Below are 22,506 nucleotides of genomic sequence, written 5' to 3' on the forward strand. Positions count from 1 at the left end.
TGCCTAGATGACTTCTTCGCCGTATGCTTCTGTTTAGCTCGGTGCCAGCTTCGTGCTCGTCTGAATCGAAAGTGACAACAGTACGCGAAACGTAGCAGTCACTTTTTCGTCCAGTCCAGACTACGAAAAGCTCGCGCCAGGAGACATGACTTTGGGGTTTATTGATGGCTCTTATCCTGTTTTCTTGGACCACACGAATGCTAGCAACAAGTAAGCACACTGTCAAGAGGTTCGATTGTTTCCTTATTACGTGAGTTACGTATTACGTTGTGTAGCGCAAAATTTGAACGTTTTTCGATGTTTCTTATCTTTTATGGTAAGAACAACGTCCTTGAAGCCCCAATACAGTTAAGTGAGTTATACGAAAGGCTGGTTCTCTCAAATAAGGCAAGCGGGGCCTTGTCTTCGTGGTCCATTTAGCGTCCCAATAGAAGCGTGCAAGGAGACGCAGCCTGGCAGAGAAATATCGCAGAACCGGGCTGCAGCACCCTAGGCATCGGACTTGCCACGTCAACCAACAGGGAACGCTGCCTGCATCCCTATACCAAAACAACCCACAAAAACCTTCCACGTAAGTACGCACGCACGCACACACACCGCAGGCAGTTCCATACGACTGTGAAGAGTAGACTATCCTGTACAAGCGACTATAGTACGACAGACTCGACTGGCAATGATGATGATAATAAGTTTATTTTGCAATTGAACTCGAAAGTCTGGTGCCCAACTCTGCGCACACCTCTCAATTCGAGAATTGACATCGAAATTTTGCTTTGGCCCGCCACCTCTATTTCTCGTCTTTTCCGCAAAATGAGGCACTTGGGTCTTTCGCGTTAGAAGCCAGCGTTGACTGTCCTCACCGTACGGTATCAAGAAGCCTCGTGGAGCTCAGAGCGAGGGGAGAACACGTGATAAACGTGATGAGAACAAGTGCACTACTGGTGAGCACGGGCTCAAGCCTACCTGAAAGCCCGGGCCAGGCCCAGCCCGTGGGCCAGGCTCGGATGCCCGACTAACTTTTCACCCAGGCCATGGCCGGACTCGGCTCGGATCAGGGCCAAAATAATAATGTTTGCGCCGTGCTGTCCTGACTGCCAGAATTAAATTGAAGAAATTAGTTCTCTAGAATAGAACGGCACCTAAACGTTGACTACGCGGCATAAAGTTTATGCCACGTCATAGTCCATCTGCATGCGCACGACCCCAAAAAATTCTAAATATTTCTCCAGTAGATAGTTGACTTTCTTCCCTCCGACAACTTGGAAATAACTTTTTTATTGACGAAAATATATTTTGTTGTAACATTTATTGTATTGGCATGGCCGCGCCCGCGGGTCGTTTCCCCCTGTTGTGTGTTTCAGAAACTTCTTTCAGCTGCCCCTTTCTCCCTCTTTTTCTTTCTTTCTTGTTTCACGGGGTTCCCCCACTTGTTTATAAAGCCTTTCCCTAAGCCATAAAAACATAGTTGCTATAGTAAGTGCAAGTGTGAGTTCCTTTCTGTCGGTACCCTGTCCGTCGAGCTACTGTTTACATTCTTACGATTATGTTCCAACCAGCCATAATTTCAACACTTTTGAAATGCTACAAGTAGACACTGCCAGGGTTGGAGCCTTGGCCGGTGCGAAGTGTAGAAATTTCGCGGCCCGGTTTTAATTGCCCCTGCAGAGTCCCAGCGAGGGAAGCTTGGCAATGTCGGTGCTTCAATCGTCCTGCAAGCCGCGCTGAGAGTGTGGCATTAATTACTTTTTCGTGCAACCACCATCAACATGCCATTTTTGCTTCACAATCTTTTTTTTTCAGTGCTGCGACCACGAAGACAGCGTTTAAAGCGCTTTTGTTCATCTAAAGGGGAAAATTGCGCCAGGCATTGCAAAGTTGGTGGTGCGTGAAAGAGAAAAGCCCCGAATGATATTGGCCATAGGTTATCAACAGCAGACGGTCGAACCATTTTGTCGCGAACCGGTAATCGTTAGTTCTTTTCCGGTTCGGATTCAGCGGGCTCAAGAAATAACGGTTCCGCTCGGGATCCGGTCCGGCAGAAATATCGGTTCGGTTCCAGTTTTCGGCTCGGTTCCGGTTCGACACCCTAATTACAAATTACAACATCGTGATACCTCCCTCGAATGCACTATGGTGAAGAAGGGGTGTTAAGTTTGGGGGTTGCATCGCCTAATTTCTAAGACTGGCCTGGAATGTTTTACTGCAAAGCAGTATATGTCTAACCCCCCTCCCCCCTCCCCCCTTCCCCCCCGTTTTCATTCCGGTGTCATCGATTTACTCGGCACCGCTCCGGGGCTCCTCCTCACCACCGCTCACACCTCTTTCACAACTATTTTTCCCCTCGCTTCAACCGATGCCCCTTTGGCAAGTTGCGCAGTCGGCAGCTGACGGCGGTATGCGGTTATCAGATGATTGCAAAAAATAAACTGAAGCACGGATGGGCGTAAAAAATGCACTGACGATTACTACACTCCCTAATACAAATTTGTGCGCAGCTCGAGCTGCAGTCTTCTCGGACATAGCGCATTTCTGCTGCGCCTCAGGAAGTGTTCGCCTGATCCGTGAACGTAAGGCGGCGTGCGCTACTCTGCTGCTACCTCGCAGTGCCCCGCCGCCGCCGGCCAGCATTTTGCAAATCGTGTTTGAACCTCCCGCGCAAATGTCACGTGGTTCGGATTAGCCCCGCACATGGTAGCTGCGAGCACGTTGTTGCATATCGTGCTTGAACCTACCGCGCAAACGTCACGTGGTATGGATTAGCGAAGAATGGAACAGCGTCTGGGGAAGCGTCAAGGGAAGGGCGCTCCTTGGTGGCGGCACATGAAACACGTGTGAGGGAAAGGCAGTGAGAGAAATGACGCCGTAGCCACACTGCCGTAGTCCACTTCACCTTTCGCTAGACGTTTCCTTTCTATCGTCGCTGCTGCGTTCATTCACTCGGTTACGCGGACATAAAGAGACGCCGTTCCCGCGAAGCCCATTTAACGGCTACCAAGGTGATGCCCCCTAAAACGACCGCAACACGCCGTCGCGGCGTCTGTCCCTTCTAAGCACGCGCACATGACCGGTTGCGGGTTTATGCGTGCGAAGGTTTGTAGTGAAGAATAGAGGAGAGAAGGCGTGCAGCATGCCCGTACTGATGGATGGCATGTCTGTTGTGCTGGTACGAGATTTAAACGCGGACGTTCAACGGCCCAATGGGACCTCTGCGGAGTCCGTAGTGGTAGAGCGGATTGGTTTGTGTATTAGGCTATGTTCAGATTATCAACGCAAAACGCGTATTGTGATCAATGGACGTAAAAAATGCCATGTCACGCAGTTCGGTTGGCTGAGACGTGAAATGACGTCATTCTTGAAAGTTATTACGACAATTGCGCTGAACTTGGCCTTACACAAATAGTAAGATGCTTACGACGCGGGAGGGTCACAGGCAGTTCCATGTTTATCTGCAAGAACAGGGCTTGGGTCCATGAGAGGTTCATTCAGCTGATTGGCTAGGAAATATCCTCCATCGTAAATTACGATAAACGCGTTTTGTTTCGTGCATTCCGTAGACTGCAGCCAGCTTTGCAGGTCATCCTTCTTCACAGGGTTAAAGGGCACTAATTTTTCTTCTCTTTCATTTCCGTAGAGGCTCGGACTGAGTGTCAACGGCCTAGAGGGGCTAAGGGGCGCGACGCGCCGCAGATGGAAGCACTTTCTTCGAGTGCCTTTTGTTTTTTTTCTGTCTGAAACAATGCGTGAAACAATGAGGGACGGGGGCCATGTGGGTCCGCACCGGGCGCGTTGAGTGTCCAAGCTACGGTGCGGGACCGGTAGCGGCAGCGCAGCGGCCGGGTCATAAATCGCTGGGTGGACTCGTCACGAAGACGCGAAATGTCAAAGCGGCGGCAGCGGCGGCTTTCTTTGAAACTGTAAAGGCCGACCTCCATGCAGCGAAGTTTCTCGGCGAACTTGGCGCGGCGGACGCCGTGGTTTGACGCGCCGCTCAGTTTTCGTCCACCCCAACCTCCATGCAACGTGACGCGGCGAACGCCGCGTCACGTTGCATGGACTCGTCACGTCGGCGGCGAACGCCGCCGATGGAAGACAGGACAGGAAGTACAACGAAGTACGAGGCTGTGATTGGCTGCGGCCTCAAAATGCAGTTTGCCGCTTCCAGTCGCGTTCGCCGCCGCGCGTTCGACATCTAGCTCGCGTAGATCGCCGGCGAACAGCCGTATTTTTGACGCCGGCGGCGGAGCGGCCGCCGCCGGGCGACGTTCGCCGCCTTTTCGCCTACATTTCGCTGCATGGAGGTGTCGGCTTTAACATGCTCTGTTTTGTTTTGCAATAGGTAATTCGGGGATGGCCGGAAACCGAGCGACAACTGGACATAAATTATCGGAACCGTTGGCCGCGGAAACGGGCATGGTGCGGCGGCAGCGACCTGTGGTAAACAAGCGGCAACACGCCGCAGGCGTTTGTTGGCATGTGGGGTTCGGGGAGTGTAGGCCGTGTCGGGCTCTTTGAGGCCACTCCCGAATCGGTGTAACAACGCGTCAGACTTGGTTAGTTTGTTTGCTTTTCATCTCGCGGCTTCCGGTGCGAATTCTTCCTGAGTGTGGACGTCTGGTTTGCGTGGGAATGAGAAAGGAATTTGGGACAAGGGGTGGGCCAATTGCTTAATTATGAGCTCCGCCTGTGGCATCTGTGTGGCATACGAATGGCCAGATATTTTCATTATGTGTCCTTCTCTGTCTCTTTGGTTCCGCCTAGCGTCACTAAATAAGCTGCGCTTAAGAGTACCGCCACTTCGTGCACCCGGAAGCGTTTGGGGGCCATTTTGTTTCTTGTTTGCACTGTTGCCATTTCTCCCAACGAAACAGCCACCCGTTGTGACCGGCACAGTGCGACCGGCCGCTCTGGCGTCCGCGCGACAGAGAGAGAGAGGAGGCACCCAGAAACAAAATGGCTGCGCTCATATGTAAACAAATATCACGTGGTGCCGACCGACCAATGAAAATCCTGGCGGCACATAACAATGAGCGAAAAGAGTGCCGATACTCTAAAAGCCTTCATTTAGTGACGCTAGTTCCGCCTTCCTTGGAGGCGTGGTTTTTTAAATAAAACCAAGGTGTTTGTTGTAGAAAGGAGAGAGCCCCGCTTGATGCGCGCTCATCTCGAGCTCTCCTCGAACAATGGTACTGCGATGTGTGTTGTAACTTAGCTGTAAATATTGTTATAAAGTGTAAATTTTGTGGAGTAGACCGTCGCCAGCTATGTGCCTTCGATCAGCCAGCCAACTTCAATATCTTCATCAACATCATCGATCGATCATCCACGTATTTCAACTAGGGTTAAAAACCTGTGAGGGGGGGAGGGGGGGGGGGGGCGAAGTGCGGCTAGCCCAAAAATACTTTGTTTCGCGGTGCGGCCCCGCCGGCTCTCCTAAGCTCTCGACGTAATCCTCAGCTGCCCCACGTTTCTTCGTGCAGGCCAGAAAGCCAACACGTAGGAACACGAGCTCCTACAGTACCCTAATAACTGCACCCAGTCCACCGATAAAGCCGAAAAGGCTTCGGAAAAGCTACGGGGCGTTTTCGCAGCTTCTAAAGGACGCTAGAGCATTGTCTTGCATAATGATGCATCGCCGTGTCACTGACAACTACATTCGTGCTCTCTAGCTGGGCTTCTTCTCCGAGCAACGGTAACGTCGAGGAAGCGCATAGAACTTCTTAATTCACCCTCCCCATACCCCCAACGATTCCCACGTGACGTCGGCGCAGTCGACAGTCGTGAACAACATCTTCATCGCATCAACAGCTCTAACCCACTGCATGCACAAAAACAGCCGAGAAGACGGCCATGACACCTGCAGTTACCCGCATGGTCCCCGCAGCGAACACGCCATACTTGACGATCATCACAGATTCCCAGGCCGCTTGACGAAGCTACACCCTCGGCCGTATCTTCTCACAAGTACTTGCTTCACCCCGTAAACCAAAAAGAGTTCCTCACTACATGCCGTCTGGACGCCGGAATTTGCGTCCCTCGAGGGAAATAAAGCGGCACAAGCCGCAGCCCACGCTCAAACACTCCGGGCCATTCCCCAAGACGACAACGAACTACGAGTTGAGCATCTGTTAAAATACATAGGTAAAAAAAACTGGCTGACGGTTGGTTACGATACTTCCTAATGCGAAATTTGAGCGCAGCGCGAACTGTACATAGTCGTCTCGGCGACGGCGCATAGCTGCTGCGTCCCAGGACGTCATCAAGTCGTCAGCGAACGCACGACGGCGAGCGCTACTCTGGAGTTATCTTGTAGCCCGTCGCCGCCGCGGACCACGTCTCGCGCGGCCTCGGCATACCGCCCCCCCCCCCCCCCCCCCCAACCCCCCACCCTTCACACTTTCACCATACTTTCCTCCTCCGCTTTCCTGCCCGCTCTACCTTCGGTGTCCTCTCCGTTCTCTCGGTTACAGCGAGGTCGACGGCGAGTGACGATGCAAAACCAACAGGAGCTTGCGCTTAAGAGCTACTGGCAATTCCCGCCAAAAGCGTTGCACTTTTCCTGCACCACATCCCTATTTTAGAAGAGCTGAAGAAGTTATTTTCCTCCATCTACAAACAATTACTACGCTCAAGATTATTTTTTCTCTTTACCTTTTTCTCAATAAACGTTTATTCAATCAATCGACACGTAAATCGCTTCTCGCTAACCTCCGCTCCTGGCAAGTTGACAAAACCAGCAAACTTAAAAGCCGGCGCTTCAGTAAAGTGAATCCTCCCTATGTATGTTTCGGGTCGATTGATACCGTGGTAATCCTTGTCGCAGCGTACACGGGTCTCGTTTTTAAACAGCCTGCTCAGCCTCCAAGGGGTAACGCACTGCCCCCCCCCCCCCCCCCCCTTGCCGCCAATATAACTATTTCAGTTCAGCGTTTACGCCCATCAAGCCGAAGTGATAGGTACTGTACTAGGAAAAGGTCTACAATCAACGCACTCAGTGTGGTGAAGCATGGTCACGCTTCACACAGCTGGCAACGTTTGCTCTGGGTTACGCCAGCCGTTGAGTCGCGGTTGAGAAAGAGAAACTGGAGGGGTCTCACGTGCGTCATTTTCCGCAGCGACATGCGCGGGGCCGGATGTTGCCCGTCCATTGCGCCGCTAATGATTTTCACACGATGCGCACGCTGTTCTTGAGATGACGTACCGTACAGTGTCATTGCAGCTCCTCGGAGAAACTTTCCAGGTAGCGGACAAGAGTGATCTCGCATTTCAATTCGTACGACGACCTTGCGGCTTCATTTCGCGCAGTCCAGGATGTCAGTCGGGATCGCGCACTCTGACGGGCCAAGGAAGGAGTGGCAGGCTTGCCGAAGGGCGAGAAACCCTCGCCTTTGTTAGCCAGTGAGACAATAGAGAGTTAACCCGCCGCGGTGGCTCAATGGCTAAGGCGTTGCGCTGCTGAGCACGAGGTCGCGGGTTCGATTCCCGGCCGCGGCGGCCGCTTTTCTGATGGAGGCAAAAAGCAAAAACGCCCGTGTGTACGAGATTTCGGCGCACGATAAAGATCCCCAGGTGGTCAAAATTAATCCGGAGCCCTCCACTACGGCGCACCTCATCGCCTGCGTTGCGTCGGCGCGTTAAACCCCAGAATCAATCAAGACAATAGAGAGTTATAGCAGAGCAGAAAAACCGGTCCCGGTACGGTACCCGGTGCACCTGCGCACAACCAGTTTACCCACCTGTGCGCACGCGCAGTAGCGCCGGTAGCCTACCCTGTACCGTACCGGGACCGGTTCTTCGCTCTGCTATAACTCTCTAATGACCTGTGCGTTTGCCTTGTGCACAGGAACAGCGTATAGCGTGGCCCCGCGCTACTGCAGCGTGACCTGCTTGATGAATGGCCCTGTGTTGCGAAAATTTTGACGGACACCGTCTCTGCATGCCGCGTGACTGTGCACCTGTCAAACGGCGGAGAACGAACGGCCGCGCGGCTGTTTGCGGCCCTCGGCACGGAGGGAGAACGTGCGCCTAACAGGTCGACGTTGCATGACAGAAATATGCCCCAGCAGTTTCGCTACTGCGGCGGCCCTGCCCTTAGCCCCTTAGCATTATCATACATCCACTTTCTCTCTCTCTCTCTCTCTCTCTCTCTCTCTCTCTCTCTCTCTCTCTCTCTCTCTCTCTCTCTCTCTCTCTCTCTCTCTCTCTCTCTCTCTGCTTCCTTATTTGCCGGGCGGGTAGACCTAATCCACTTTCTTGTTCAATCCTTTCCACACGCCAAACAGCTCGCTTCTGTCACGTTCCTTTTTATGGCTCCGGATAGTCTATTCGGGGCAGAAACTTGGAGGCTCCCTAAAAGGGTTCAACTTAAAGTAAGGACGTCTCAGCGAGCAATGGAACGGAAGATGATAGGGGTAACGTTAAGGGACAAGAAGAGAGCAGAGTAGGTCAGAAAGCAAATGCGCGTTCAGGACATATCCGTAGAAATTAAGAAGAAATTGGCGTGGGCAGGACATGTAATGCGAAGGCAAGACAACCGTTGGTCATTAAGGGCAACAGAGTGGAGCCCTAGAGAAGCCAAGCCAAGCGTGTGGCAGGGGGCGGCAGAAAGTTAGATGGGCAAATGAGATCAAGAAGTTTGCGGGGATAAATTGGTCGCAGTTAGCACAGGACCGGGGAGCGGCCCTTGTCTTGCAGTGGGCGTAGACAGGCGGATGATGATAATGTTGACTCTATTCCTACCTACCACTGTTGTAAACTTCATTGCCAGCTTTCAGTCTTCTTCAGTGTTTGAGCGCCCATGCCTTCAATATAGAGGTGCCTGTCCCACCTCTTATGATCCAAACTTATTATCCCCTCTTCTGAAAGCGCATTTTACTTTGCACTTATTATACCCAATGCCAGCCTGCCGCATGCCTTACGGTAGATGTCTATCCCGACGAGGTTTCTGATTTTAAAAGGATCATTTTTATTTAAATTATTCATTTTCATGCACTAAAGGCCCAAGAGGGCATTACATAAGGCGATGGGGAAGGGGGATTAGGAGGATAACAAAGCAGTGCATTATGCGAGCACAAGGCAATGTTGCCAGACATCGTTATATAAGGCCTAAAATGTAAAATCGCGGGCAAACGCCACACAACGGGAGAGAAATGGAAAAAAAAAGGGCATGTAAATAAACTCTATGCACAAGAGCCGGAGCGTTTACAACAATACAATACGCCCCATGTAACAAAGGTGCTTGCGAAAAAAAACACGCAAAACAGGCACATAAATAACATCAGCAGCATCTCCGCATAACTGCAGTTATATCAAATGAAATTTGTTACATCTATTTTTAATTAAAGAACAGTGCTGGTATCAGGTATGTTCTTAAGTTTCGTCTCAAATATGCCTAACGTCTTCTTTTTGATGAACAATGTTGACAAGAATAAAATATGCTACCAAATTTAGCAATTCGGAAATGTTTTGCTTACATAAACGCCTCGTTTAGAATTCCAAGAACTTTTAACCGGGCGGCTGAGTCGAGGGGCAGACAGACAAAGCGACAAACAGACCAAGATTTTCGCGTTTAAGTATACCCATGATTGACCGCCGTCTTCAAAATTTCAGGGAGAGGGTAAGCACCAGCGTGACGTCATTGCAGTAGATAATGTGGCGGCCGTGAATGGCCCACGACGTCTTCTCGTTTTCCGAGCTTGACACACAAACTAAAAATTTACACTTTCAGTGATTAGTGAAATGAAGGGCTGCATGCATCGAACTGCACGATGCAGCAGAAACAAGCGCTCTAGAAATTCACTTTTGCTGCATGCGAACATCGGGCAACCGCGAGGTGTCTGCGCTTGGACATGCGACAGCGCGAGAAAGCTCGTAATGATGCCGGGGGGGGTCTCTGCGCCTGCGCGCTAGACGTGCGACGAGGTTTACTTCGCGCAGCGCCATGCATCACAACTCGCGCATGCGTGATAGCTCTTAGCACGGCCATGAAACCGCTCGCACAGCACTCGGCACCACGTGTTCCCTTAGAGTCTATAAGCAGACAGTCTCCAGGAATCAGGCGGCCAGGGGCACAATTCAAAATTTGTGGCATGTTGCCTACAAAGGTAGCATTGTCCTTTGATATCAAGATGTCTTATGAACCTGGCGCTACGAGGAAAGCGGTTATATCTTGTCCTCACGAAATTAGGTCTGGGCCGCAGCCGGCCGTGCTAAACAAAAAGAAACAAAAGTTACCTTGTCACAGTTTTCCAGCGCACGAGAGAACGGGAGAGGGGAAGCCCGCAGCACAAGCGCTAGTGTCGTACCGTGCGCTTCCTTTAGTTCGTTCAAACTCTCACTCGTTGCAAAATCATGCCCCACGATCGTAACCAATAACTAGCTTACGCCAATGCTCTGACCTTGCCATCATTTTCTTGGTGTTTGGTGAAATGGTGAAAAACATCGTCTCCCTTTCCCGCTTTTGTCTTTACTTTGTGTATCAATGGCGGCCTATTAACAAAAACACTTCATAAAAATAAAACAAAAGCGACTTCAAACCTCTTCCCCTCTTTTTCTACCCATAATGCATCTGGTTAGCCGTAGTGGTCTCAACTTTTCTGGTAACATTTGCTACACACCAGATCGACAAAGCGGCTCAGGCAAAAGCGTCACTGAACTGTGTGGCGCACGCAATTACGTATATCCTTTAAAATTCAAATGCAACCGTAGCGCTCATTTTGGATGGTCTGCAACAACGCCGCGATGTTCCACCCAAACCTTGCACGCAATGTGTACCCGACGATAGGTCAAGTATCTTCACTTCTTGTTTTTGTTTTCATTCCGAAGACACGTGCGTTCCAAGCGCGTCTAAATGAACGCCTAGCGTCGCCAGAAAGAAATTTCCATTGGTGCAGTCCTCGCCGTAAATGACATACGCCTGTGTAGTACGTGCGCACCGTTGCACATTTCTGACAGTACTGCCGCCCTAATAGCATTTTCCATACTTTGGCGATAACAGCTCGAGCGGCCAAGTAGAATAGTGGTCTTGAATCAAGCACGTGTGCTGTGCTCAGAAGCCAACAAACGCGCACCGTAAACGACGAGACGAACGAGTAAACGCTGCTACTCTACTGTTTTTCCTCTGATCAAGTTTAAAGTTTGAAACGCTCGCCGCATTTCGCACGGCGTCAATGTTCCGTGCAATGACCGCCGCAACGCTAAACGCCGATAGCAAGCTGCTGCCAACGCCGAAACGTCAACTGACGCGCACCAAAAACTCACCGATCGCACACAGAAGCAGATGACGGGCCGGACCCATGCTTTCCGCCGCGTTCCCTCTCGCACAACACCACGAAGTTCGAGCAGAGCGAAATCCAGTGGTCAGCGTAATCCGTACGGTAGGCCAGATATTCACCACAACAATGTCGCACTGCTGCCTTGCAATCCAAGCGACGAATAACCAGAGGCGAGCACACAAATCATCGCGCCGCGCGGACCGACGCTAGGCTTACGGACCAACACAACGCACAACCCAGCACGAAATGCGCGCTGCTCGCCAGAAGCCAGCCACCGAAACCAGCGACGCTCGCGGGAGCAAACAAAAATCGAGCGAAACTCGCTCGACGGAAGTGAGGTCACGGTTTCACGACGTCATCGAAACGGAAGTTGGCGAGGAGGACGTTTCGCAGTTTTTTTTCTGCCTCCCTCCTTTTTGCCGTCGTCTGCTCCGGGCGCCGCTCCGTCCCTCTTGAGCGTGATGAGCCGCTTCGCTCGCAGTCCGAACAGTTGCGAACCATTTGTAATCTTTTATTCGCTGTTTGTATTTGCTCGGCCGCAGGCATCGTATTCTCCAGCGCCCAGAGATTACCGAAAAGCTACTCCGATCAAATTTCGCGGCGGTGCTAGATATTTTACGAGCCCAGGCGGAGCTTGTTGAAAAATGGGACCGGCTTACAGGGCAGAAGCTGAAAGACTTTACGCCAGACAGCCGTGATTAATTGCGAACAGATTCAAGCTTGTCACATAAAAATAACGAATAGTAGAGGCAGCATAAAAATAAATACGCCATCACTGTTTTCAATTTTTTTCTTTTTCGATTCCGTTCTCTTTTCAAACTTATACCCTCCTTTCTAAGGGCAAAACGAACCTGTCAGTAGTTTGAGAAACGAGGTCGCCGCTGCGTCCATTAGTTAAAGTAAATTACAGAACACCAAAGGGACTCCCGTAAAAATCTTGCCACACGATTTCAGGCGGTGCAAGTGTAATAAATTTTATTAGCGTTTTGAATGTTCTACTTAACGACTGATTTGGTAACTGCATATGAACTGCAATTATTATCGCTAGAAACAGGCTCACGATAAAATTTAAATAACACGTATACTAACTAGGCAAAGATTCCGCTTTGTTGTCATGGCACTAAACCAAGCATCAGAAAAATACATATAGAGTGTTGTAAACCCATCCATAGTATAATAACGCTCGCATGCCAAATTAATAAGTACGGTCTACTAGGCGCGATTCGTTTAGATATGTTTGCATTCTGAACAGGTCTGTGAACGTCGCCGCACATGCGTGATTTTGTCGTTTCTTATCGCAAAAATTTAATGTTGACTAAAAAAAACTACATCTCGGCGCAATCCTTAGCCGTTCGTTTCCGCGCTGAAGCTGTGCTTTTTATATTTCCTGCTGGCATATTCCATCGGCTGAATGCAGGCACGAAAATCGGCGAGCCAATTTAGTTTCGATTCCGACGCTTGTACACGACCACTCGGAGGTACCGGGGCTTTGTCACATCGTCCTCCACCAGAGCGTCTTCTCCACTTCGGTCATGTCCTGGAGGGACTCCACCCTGGACGTGATCGTGGGAAGAGTGGACACGGTCATCGCGTGGTTCGGCGTAGGATGCGCCGCCGGCCCCTTCACCGTAGATCCGCTAACGAACTGCTCGGGCACGAAAATGTCGCGGGACGAGCGCATGATCTTGGACCAGAGTGACCTCACCACCGGCCTGTCGCGGGGATCTCTGGTAACGGCATTGGAGCGCTCGCGACCGCTGCGCCGTGGCGAGCCCAAGATGGCTTGCTCAAGGAGGGGCTGCAGGACGAGGCGTTCGGCGTCAAGGTCGCTCGCCTCGCACAGTCGCAGGGACGAGCAGGCCTTCCGGCCAGGAGGAGACGCGTCTCTGTCCTGCCACCTGTTGTCCCCCTGCAGGCGGCTGTAGTGGACTATGTCACCCCCCTCTTCGTCGCGGTTCCCTCCAAGTCTGTTGCGGCGGACGTTGTACACGACCAAAAGCAACGCGCAGATGAAGGAGGCCCCAAAGGCGGCGCAGTACGTCCAAGCTTCGTGGTGGGGCGCAAATTTTGTGTCCACGCCGCCATCGGCGGGCTCTAGGAGTCCCGAGACCTTTGAACCCGTGCCGGTATCTTCCCCGTCGTCGACCGCAGCAGAGGCGTTGGCTGTCTGCTTCTCTTGCTCTCGCTGGTTTTTCCTCAGCGCGCTTTCGAAAGAATTCGGCAGCTTGCCGCTGTCTCTGAGGTACTGCGCCTTGAGTCCCGGCAGGAAGAGGTCCTCGCGCCAGTCGTCGACGCTGTGGGACGTGGCTGCTCCATGGACCCGAACGGGAACGCACAGGACCACGAGTAGTGGCAACGCGAGGTACTCCCACATGGGGCACGCTGTGTTCGCCGGTGCTCCTCCGCATGAAGGGTCGGTCGGCACGTTGGTTGCTGCGTCGGTAGATCACTTATGGCTCCGATAGCCAGCTGTTGGGTGGGCAGCCATTACAGACGCGGTGTCTGCCGATGGTCTTCTTCTTTCGTTCACTTCCCCGCACAGCACATGGTCTTTTATTCTTGCCAGACGGGCGCATAGTCACCGGGAGTATTGACCAAGGGCGTTACTGTCTCTCTTAATTAAGAAGAAAGCAAGAAAGCAGGAACGATGTCTTATTGAAATTTTGTTACCTTGGACAACTTAACCCACACATGGACCCTATTGTGTCCTGACGATATCTTGATACACGACTCCCTACAGTCTACATCGCTATGATGCGCGTACTGTGAGAATGTTTGCCGAGTCACGACAAGGGTATGCCATGCACGCTGATAACTTTATTTGAGCCTATGTTGGTTGACGGAGGGACTCGGCTGCCCACACCGCTGCAGTACCTAAAACATGGTTGATCCACCAAATGTGACCTCCTGAACCCTTCTCCTATTTCTTCGAACCACGCCTAAGCACCATTCTTAGAGTCATTCATGCACCGATCATTCATTGCAAGGAACCCACCCGCGGTTGTCGAAAGAGAAGAATCTTGTCTTCGCGAAGGTCAGCCTGCTGATTCGTGTGTTTCTCCGAGCCCAGGGGCGTAGCCAGGATTTTTTTTCGGTGGGGAGCTAAAGTAGTTCTGAAGCCCCCCCCCCCCCCCCTTGACAGAAAAAAAGCACGGTAGTTTGCAAGTGCCCTTAAATGATGAAAAAGTACATATTTGGTTCATTAAACAGACTGCAATTGTCCCTATAACAATAATGCCAATCATCGCAAACTTCAAAGAAATAATCGATATTCATTAGTGGTGACTCCCCAGCGACTTTCCGGTGATTTCTCTATGGCATCACAGGACCTTGTTTCTATGACTGGTAGTGCCCAAGGAACTAAGCGACCGCCAAGGAACATGACGGCGCGATTGTGAAGGGGCCACTACTTCCATTGATCCCATCATGTGAATTCTAAAGTGTAGTTCATCATCATCATCGTCATCATCATCATCACCAGCCTATCTACGCCCACTGCAGGGCAAAGGCCTCTCCCATTATTTTCCAATTACCCCAGGCCTGTGCTAACTGCGACCAATTTATCCCCGCAAACACATCTGCCCATCTAGCTTTCTGCCGCCCCCTGCAACGTTTGCCTTCTCTAGGGATCCACTCTGTTACCCTCAATGACCAACGGTTATCTTGCCTTCGCATTACATGCCCTGCCCACGTCCATTTCTTCTTCTTAATTTCTTCTAATATGTGCTTAACACGCGTTTGTTCCCTGACCCACTCCGCTCTCTTCTTGTCCCTTGATGTTACATTTATCATCTTCCGTTCCATTGCGCGCTGAGTCAACGTGCAGTTTAACGTGCAGTTAAAACACTCTAAACTACATTTTAGTGCTGGCATAAACTACTTCACTCCTGCCGATATTACGTCAGTACAGCGCGAAATTTGGAAATTTTTGTTATTTGTTGCATTGCTTCAGTTGAAAAATGTTTTCTGTGACTGGAATAGAGCTGAGTGAATTACCAAACCTAAGGCTAGTTCTTTCAAATTCAACAAGGTTGTACTTTGTCTTCAAAAGGTTCCTTAATGGCCTCTCTCGTGATATTGGTGTTAATTATGACTGTATTTTAGTGCCAGGTGAAGTGTTGTAAACTGCACAGAAATCCGCAGACCTCGTGGTGCAAATCTGCGCCCGTGGTACGGGACATATACTGCACGCACGGGCACCTTGTGCAGGCATTGCATTAAATGACCCACAGACAACAAGCTCCACTCAATAAACCCAATCCTAGGAAGATACACAACAGAAAAACAAAACCGATTCATTGAAGTATCCATTTGCAGACTGCGAATAGGCCACACTTACGCTACACACGCATATCTTTTGAATGGCACACTCCCACCTGTTTGTAACAAGTGTGGGGAACGGCTCACCGTCCTCCATGTGTTAACTGAGTGCACATTCTACAGTGAAGCCAGAAAACGGCATTTTCCTAAAATATATACCTACAACATTCCGCTACATCCTTCACTGTTTTTAGGAGATGAACCTATGTTCACAAACAAAAGTCTTTTAAGTTATCTTCCAGACATCTAGTTTTTAAAACTCATCTCGTACAGTGCGTGACATCAGAGCCTACGAGCAGTGAGTGAGGCCCTGATGCTTCCTTTGTTCGCACGGGAGGCCCACTCTCGTCGCATGCTCTTTGGCTCGAAGTGCATCACGTCCCACCCATCCACCATTATGAACATCTTCATGTTTTAGTTGACGGGCCCTCTACACCCATATATACAGTATTTTAGGATATATCATACTCATTTCATACATATTTTAAGCACAAACCTGACTATTGAAAGACCATATAACATAGTTTTGGCGCTCTTTGGTATTAGAAACCCTTGCGCCAATAAATCGCAAACATACATATATACATTAAATAACCACAGTTTCATGTGATCACTTGCTTTACTTCAACGTGGGAGGCATGATGAGTGTGACATCCGCAATAAAATGTCGTAGGCCGTAAGAATGAAACTTATTTTCTTATTTAGTTGCTGTTGTCCAAAATACAGAAAAAAAATGTTTTGCTTATAAGCATTCTATGCCTTTACAGCCGTTTCCTGTGTAAGGCCAATGGAGCTCCTTTTGCGCATTCTGCATCGAATCTATGCACTTACGTTATGTGCAGCCAGGTCTTATCTTAAAAAAAAAATACGACATGCAATAAATTCTGCATACAAGAAGCGTTATATCACTAGCAATAATTTCTGCAAATACCAACCATAAACACACAGACGTCACGCACAAGAACTGCGCTGTTAACGGCGAAAATTACACGAACATGGCAGGATAAGCCCTCACGCACAGCGGAATAATTCAGCGAACTGTATTTGTCAAGCCATGCCGGTTAAAATTTCTGCTTCTGTTTCGAGTCTGTAATGCAGTCCATCTCGTAGCTTCTATCAGCTAGGCCTCCGGGCGGACATGAGAAGCTGATGCTTTGTAATAACGTCAATCGGCGAACATTTCGGTACAGTCCAAATGTCAAGTCTGCTGTAGTGAACTCCCCCTTGATGTTCTGAAATGGTTGCATTATTTTCTGTCAAGTTTTCAAAGCTTCGTGCATAAATGTCCTTAGTCTACCTGAAGGCGTGTACTATGTCCAGTAGCTTTTCTAAGGCGGACATCCCCTTTAGGTGTAGGTACCACTCCTGGGTAAGGTAGAGCAGGTCACTGCAAAGTAACTTTAAATTTAGCAAAAAAATAATAATGCAGAGACGGAGTTGTCTGACCATACTCTTGCGGTTAGGCATGTTCTGTGCAACTTGAGCAAGATCTTGCTGCGTTTGGAATTTTGTCGTGAGATCTGAGGAAGGAATTATAATGGAGTTTTAAAACCATTCTGGTTTCAAACAACAATGAAAGGACATACTTTTTAACGGACGCGTGCGCTGCCATTGTTCTCCGAGTACACACTGCCGGTTTTAAAGCTAAACGATTAAACAGCATGGGCGGGATTGCGTAGGACGCATAAGAATTTTGTAGTTTTCTTTAGCGACTCGGGAAATGTAAATTTCCCGAACCAGAAAACAGGGAGCACTGGGAAGTTGTACAGGGAAGTTGCACATGACCTTCAGGCTTGGGTCGATGCTCGAAACGAGTCAGCATTTTATTGCCCGCAGTGCACCAAGAAAACATGCGTAATGACATGGCCCCGCGTACAAAAATGCTACAGACTACCATGTTTCAGAATGAAACAAACAGTAATGGTACAGTTAAAGTACTCGCTTGGTTTACACCGACCGTGGTGTTCAAACTGAAGCATTGTTGAGGCTACGAGAAATAGATTGGCAAAAAATTGCGAAGTTGTTTACAATGATAATTCCTCGGTCATTTTGGCTACTTAAGTAATGCTGACTATTGCTCCAAGTTTCCTTCATGCGATATTTTAGGACGTATAACAGTAGTGAATCCAGGCAGATTCACATCAGCGTGCACCCGTATGTAAAGGCGGAGATGGAGGGTCGGGGGGGGAGTGCGGAAGTGTGCGGGTGTTCCTGAAAGGGCCTGTGGTCTGTAGCCTGTTCTTTTAATTACGCCATTCGTTCGTCATACCAAATCGATTAAGCATTGAAAGAACGATACTCTTGAGCCCACGAAACTAAAAAAAAAAGGCCAGAAAGACTTAAAGGGAAATTCTATACTAGAAAGGCACGCTCGTTTCTTCGCCACCAGTGCGAGGGTCCTTCACTTGCGCACACTGCTATGATGATTTTACAATTGGGTGTAGCAGTGGATGCGCACGTCACTATGAAACGCGGTAACAAAAGTCGCGATAACGGGCACACCATGCGGCAGCGGCTACTTCCCATTAAGTTACGTGCCTGTAAATAAAGCAAACTACTAAAACTGCAGCGACAAAAAATACATTTTTAACTCTTTATGTACTTTGACTCTTCGTGCAGTTCCCAGACAGCGGTAATTAACTCTTCATGTACTTAACGCTGAGTAACCCTCGCTAACTTAGTTCATCATAGGATATTTGGGCGTTTATATGAGTTGAATTTACGTTTTTTCCTCAAAGTTACCTACCCGCTACATAGTGGGCGCTCCTTTCAGCAACCAATTCATACGCAAATATTGCATTAGAAATTAAACGCGATATAATTTTTTTGGCTCGCAGACATAAAGCTACTGTGACATCCTGTAAATATTAGGAAGCGATTATTTAAATATTAAAAGACATCAGTCATCACGCATGGATAAATCATTGGCCAGGGGAACAAAATGCTTTCGTGTGTTGGCACTTCGATTGTGAGCTTCCCAAAGCCAGGGCGCTTCAGTCCTTGCGCCGTTCTGTCATGTCACCATTGTTGTGACTCAGGCCCCTGAATTTACACTGCTCTGGGCAGCCGCCGCTCCGGGAAATAGCGGCCGCGGACGCAATGAAGGGGTTTTAGTTGTGACCACGGTTGTGACCGAGGTCGACGATGGCCATCGGGTATTTGTTGCTGTCGCGACCGCCGTCTGCCTATGGCAGAGCTGGTGACCGTCGTGCATTTAGTCTGGAACTCGCTCGGCGAGCCGCAGCGTGCCCTTTTTGTCAACTCGCTGCTCCCCAGCTTCCTGGGTTAGCGAAAAATACCGCCGAACGAATCTGGAATAATCGCGGAGGAGAAAATGACCGTCTGCAACACCGCTTTCAGAAGGGGACACGCAGTGCGCGCAAGCTGAGTCCATTAAATTATCCCACGCCAACACCGTCTCGGGCTCCACAGAAACGTGAACAAGAAGGAAGGGGTGACGCGCGGGATAAGGGCATACTTTGCTGTGCGCCTCACCCACAAAGGCCCTCTGCCCACCCACGACATTCATCCAGCCTAAAGCCCCTCCATCACGGGCAGGGCCGCTGGACGAGAGCAGTGCGGAAGGGCTTTAATCCAGCCAAAGCACACGTTTCGCCGAATACGCTGACGCATCGCTTTCTTCAGTTAACTTGCAGGAGTATTGAATGTCTGCCACCGCGCTTGCACGTGGTTCTGCTTACGCATACAAAGATCGTCTTTTTCCTTTCGGGCCTTCATCTTACAGTGTTTGCCCATCAATGGCCGGCGGTCTCTCTCTCTCTCTCTTTTTTTTTTTTTGCCGCCAGTTAGTGCGGACCACTCCTTGCTTCCCGCCCATACTGTGACGAGTCAATCTCCCCTGCTTAGACCGACTCAGCCGACCAATTATTCTGTGTGTGGCGACATGCCACACACAAAGGGACACAACGCATGCCTTTGGCGTCCCGTGGGCTAAGCATACCCGAGGGCGCCATCGCTTTTGGAGCTGCACCCCTCCGCAATTATCCTGACACGGGCGCTTCGTTTTGTGTAAGCACCAATGCGTTAAGACAGCAATTGAGTCGTGAATGTTTTCAATAGTGGCCCGTCCGAAGGTTATGCGCCTTTGTTCACAAACGACGTGCCAGGCATAACAGGCAGCACGGCATCGGCCGAAAAATTTTCGGGGGGGATGGGGGGGGGGGGGGGCTGAAGCCCGGTCAGCTCCCCCCCCCCCCCCCCCCCCCCCCGCCATCGCTACGCCACTGGGCCCGAGCGGTAGAATGTGTGCTGTTTTCCGGAATCAGTGGCATGGCTATTCTTTCTGAATCATCACGGTCATCATGACTGCTTGCAGCTGCGTTAAGCCCGTTCCACAGGGTGCGTTTTTCGTCTGCGTCTTGCGTAACATTCGCACTTGCGAAGTTCGCAATGCCTGGAAATTTCGCCTATATGGCCTGCGAACGTCACGATCTTCGCATTTCAGGGGACGCTCTGTGCGGCCAACAACAAGTCGGGGTCATGACGTCACTGTTAAAAGTCACGTGGCAAAGTCCTTTTCGTCACTTCCTTTATAATTTCACTCGATTGTTTTGTGCGTTTGTTTTTGTGGTACGGTCGCTTCGGCGTTTGGCGTCCGAGTTGGTTTCTCTCAACGTAGATGCTATTCGCGTGATACGTTGTCGTGACCCGGTACTTAAATCGAGTAACTGCACCATCGAGCTGTTGACACTGATCTTCGAATTGTCTGGTTCCCTGAGCCAGCTGAGGGTAAGGTGGCGTGCTGAGCCCTCACCGGCGAAACGGCGACAAGATGACACCGATCCGAAGTTTGTTACCACTGCGCTCCTTATCCTACAAGCATGGTACGTCATGCTGCCATCAGCAGCAACGTGCATCAACACGCCGCAGAGTTCACCACACGAAGATATGCTCTGTTGTGATGTAGCGAATTCAGTGATGTGGAAATGATTGTGTGCATCGGGGCGTCAAGCTGGGAGTACCACATTCGGATTGTGTTAACTGTGAAATGCGGTGATGCGGACAGGATAAATGTGGAAATGTGATGTGATATAGTTCACTGTGTCTACCGAGTGTACTCTGATGTCGCCCTTCATATATCGCCCTTCATGTCAGTTCGCTTGGCCGCTGAGTGTGATGCTTGCACCGGCAGCGATTGTTGCAGGCCGCCTTTGCAAGCAACAGGCTTTGCTGCAATGCACTTATGATGTGCGGGTAAAAGACAGGAGGAAAGTGCTGAAAAGCAATGAGCGCTACAAAAACAACGTACGCGAAAAACGAATGACAGAGGCGTACTTGTCGTCCTTTCTTCTCGTACTTTGTTTTTGTAGCGATTTTTTTATTATTATTTTGTCAATATCCTAAACCAACTCGACCAAGTGCACGTTTTGAAGAGAAATGTGCTTTGGGGGAGCGCTTCAATTTGAGAATATTTGTTCCTATTAGGAACTTTTCAAACAAAACAGCTTCAAAAGCAGAATTGTTCGCGCTCCCCTATTTTGTACAGACACTCCTTAAAATATAAAATTGAGAAAGTTGCGGGCTTTTAGTTCAAACATTTTTTTTACTTAAGACGGCCGCTATTTAGTGGTTGCAAATAAGACTTCTATAGTATGGAACACTTTACAAAAGAAAAAATTAAGTAGCAGGAAAAAAGGGAGTAGCAGCAAATTTGACAACCTGACTTGATGCTGCAGTTAAAGTTGGGTCAAGTTGCTTGGTTGTGGCAAACGTTATTAGCTCACGCTTTATCCTTTTGCACGAAAATGGAATCGATGGCTAAGTGGATGCCCTCCCCTGCTTTACTGTGCCTACTTTGCATTCTGGCTGCCTGTTTGTGAAATTTACCCTTACATACATATTCTAATTCCTGAGTGGTGGTAGTGTTGTTCCTCGCACAACCATATTGTAACAATGATGTCCACTGTGTTACCTTTTGAATACAGCCAAGATGTAGGTCCCATTTAAAAGCATCACATAAGAGTCAATGAACAACTTGTGCCTTTCTAAATTTGCAGTGCGGACAAAAATTAAAGTTTGCCACAATGTGCTGCAAACACTTCAAAACACATCACAAGGTGCAGGCACAGGAATATTAAAGGGATCACCGATACTTTTTTTATAGTGGGTGTATTGACAATAGTTCACTTGTTTTTCTACCGCCTTCACCTGTCATAAGGAAACTGCATTCCCATTAGGTAAAGCTAGCACTGCATGCAGTTTTTGTTTCTAATAAAACTTTTGCACCTTGTTGGGCCTTGGAATCACAACTGAGAGCCCACCCACCTTGATATCAAGACAGTGCTGTGCTTGTGTTGTCAGCTCAAAAATGAGACAACCTTCAGTAAAACTTCACTGAAACAAACATTTAAATAAAGTTGTGGTCCGAGATCATCTTGCACTCGATACTAACAATTGTTGGTAAATAATTTCAATGCAATAAAGTTTTTGCCGAAACAGTCTCATATTGTTTTTAGCTTGTTTTGTGCATATTACCCTTTTCTTCGGCTTCACAGATTTTAACTCTGGAGAAACCGTGTGCACATCGTACAAAGGCATACATTCCAGCACACAAAACCAAGTTATGCATGAGCGCATAATATTTTTGACACAGTTCATGTCCTGATGTACAAAATTTAATAACTAGAGATAGGAACCTCGGACAAAATGCCTAATTTTTCCTTGAGTCCCTATCAGGTTTTTAGAACCTATAAGCACAAACTACGGGAATTGAAACATATCAATCGACTGTTGATCCTGCCTATAAGGGCCTATTTTTAGGTTCGTGCATATATCGGCTTTTTGGCGCCTTAAAATGCCTTCCTCAGGCTTGTTGCGTCCTTGTTGTACAATGTTTCCCCAAAATATATCATCAGAGTCCACTATTCACAACCTAGGCCTGCTATTAATGTACAAT

At 49.2% G+C, this 22,506-nt stretch overlaps 1 protein-coding gene across 1 annotated transcript in view; it reads right to left on the reverse strand.

Annotated features, from left to right (window-relative positions):
* The window catches only part of LOC144144182 (uncharacterized), a 304,890-nt gene extending 293,314 nt beyond the window's left edge, over positions 1 to 11,576 (reverse strand). Inside the window, exon 1 of the mRNA XM_077675547.1 lies at positions 11,257 to 11,576. Coding sequence (XP_077531673.1) covers positions 11,257 to 11,293 — 37 coding nt within the window. The 5' untranslated portion in view covers positions 11,294 to 11,576. The remainder of the gene's footprint in view (positions 1 to 11,256) is intronic.
* Between the last annotated feature and the right edge of the window lie 10,930 nt (positions 11,577 to 22,506).

This window comes from Haemaphysalis longicornis, unplaced genomic scaffold (genome assembly GCF_048455015.1).
Source record: "Haemaphysalis longicornis isolate Haplotype H1 unplaced genomic scaffold, Haemaphysalis longicornis Haplotype H1 scaffold_64, whole genome shotgun sequence".
NCBI lineage: Eukaryota > Metazoa > Arthropoda > Arachnida > Ixodida > Ixodidae > Haemaphysalis > Haemaphysalis longicornis.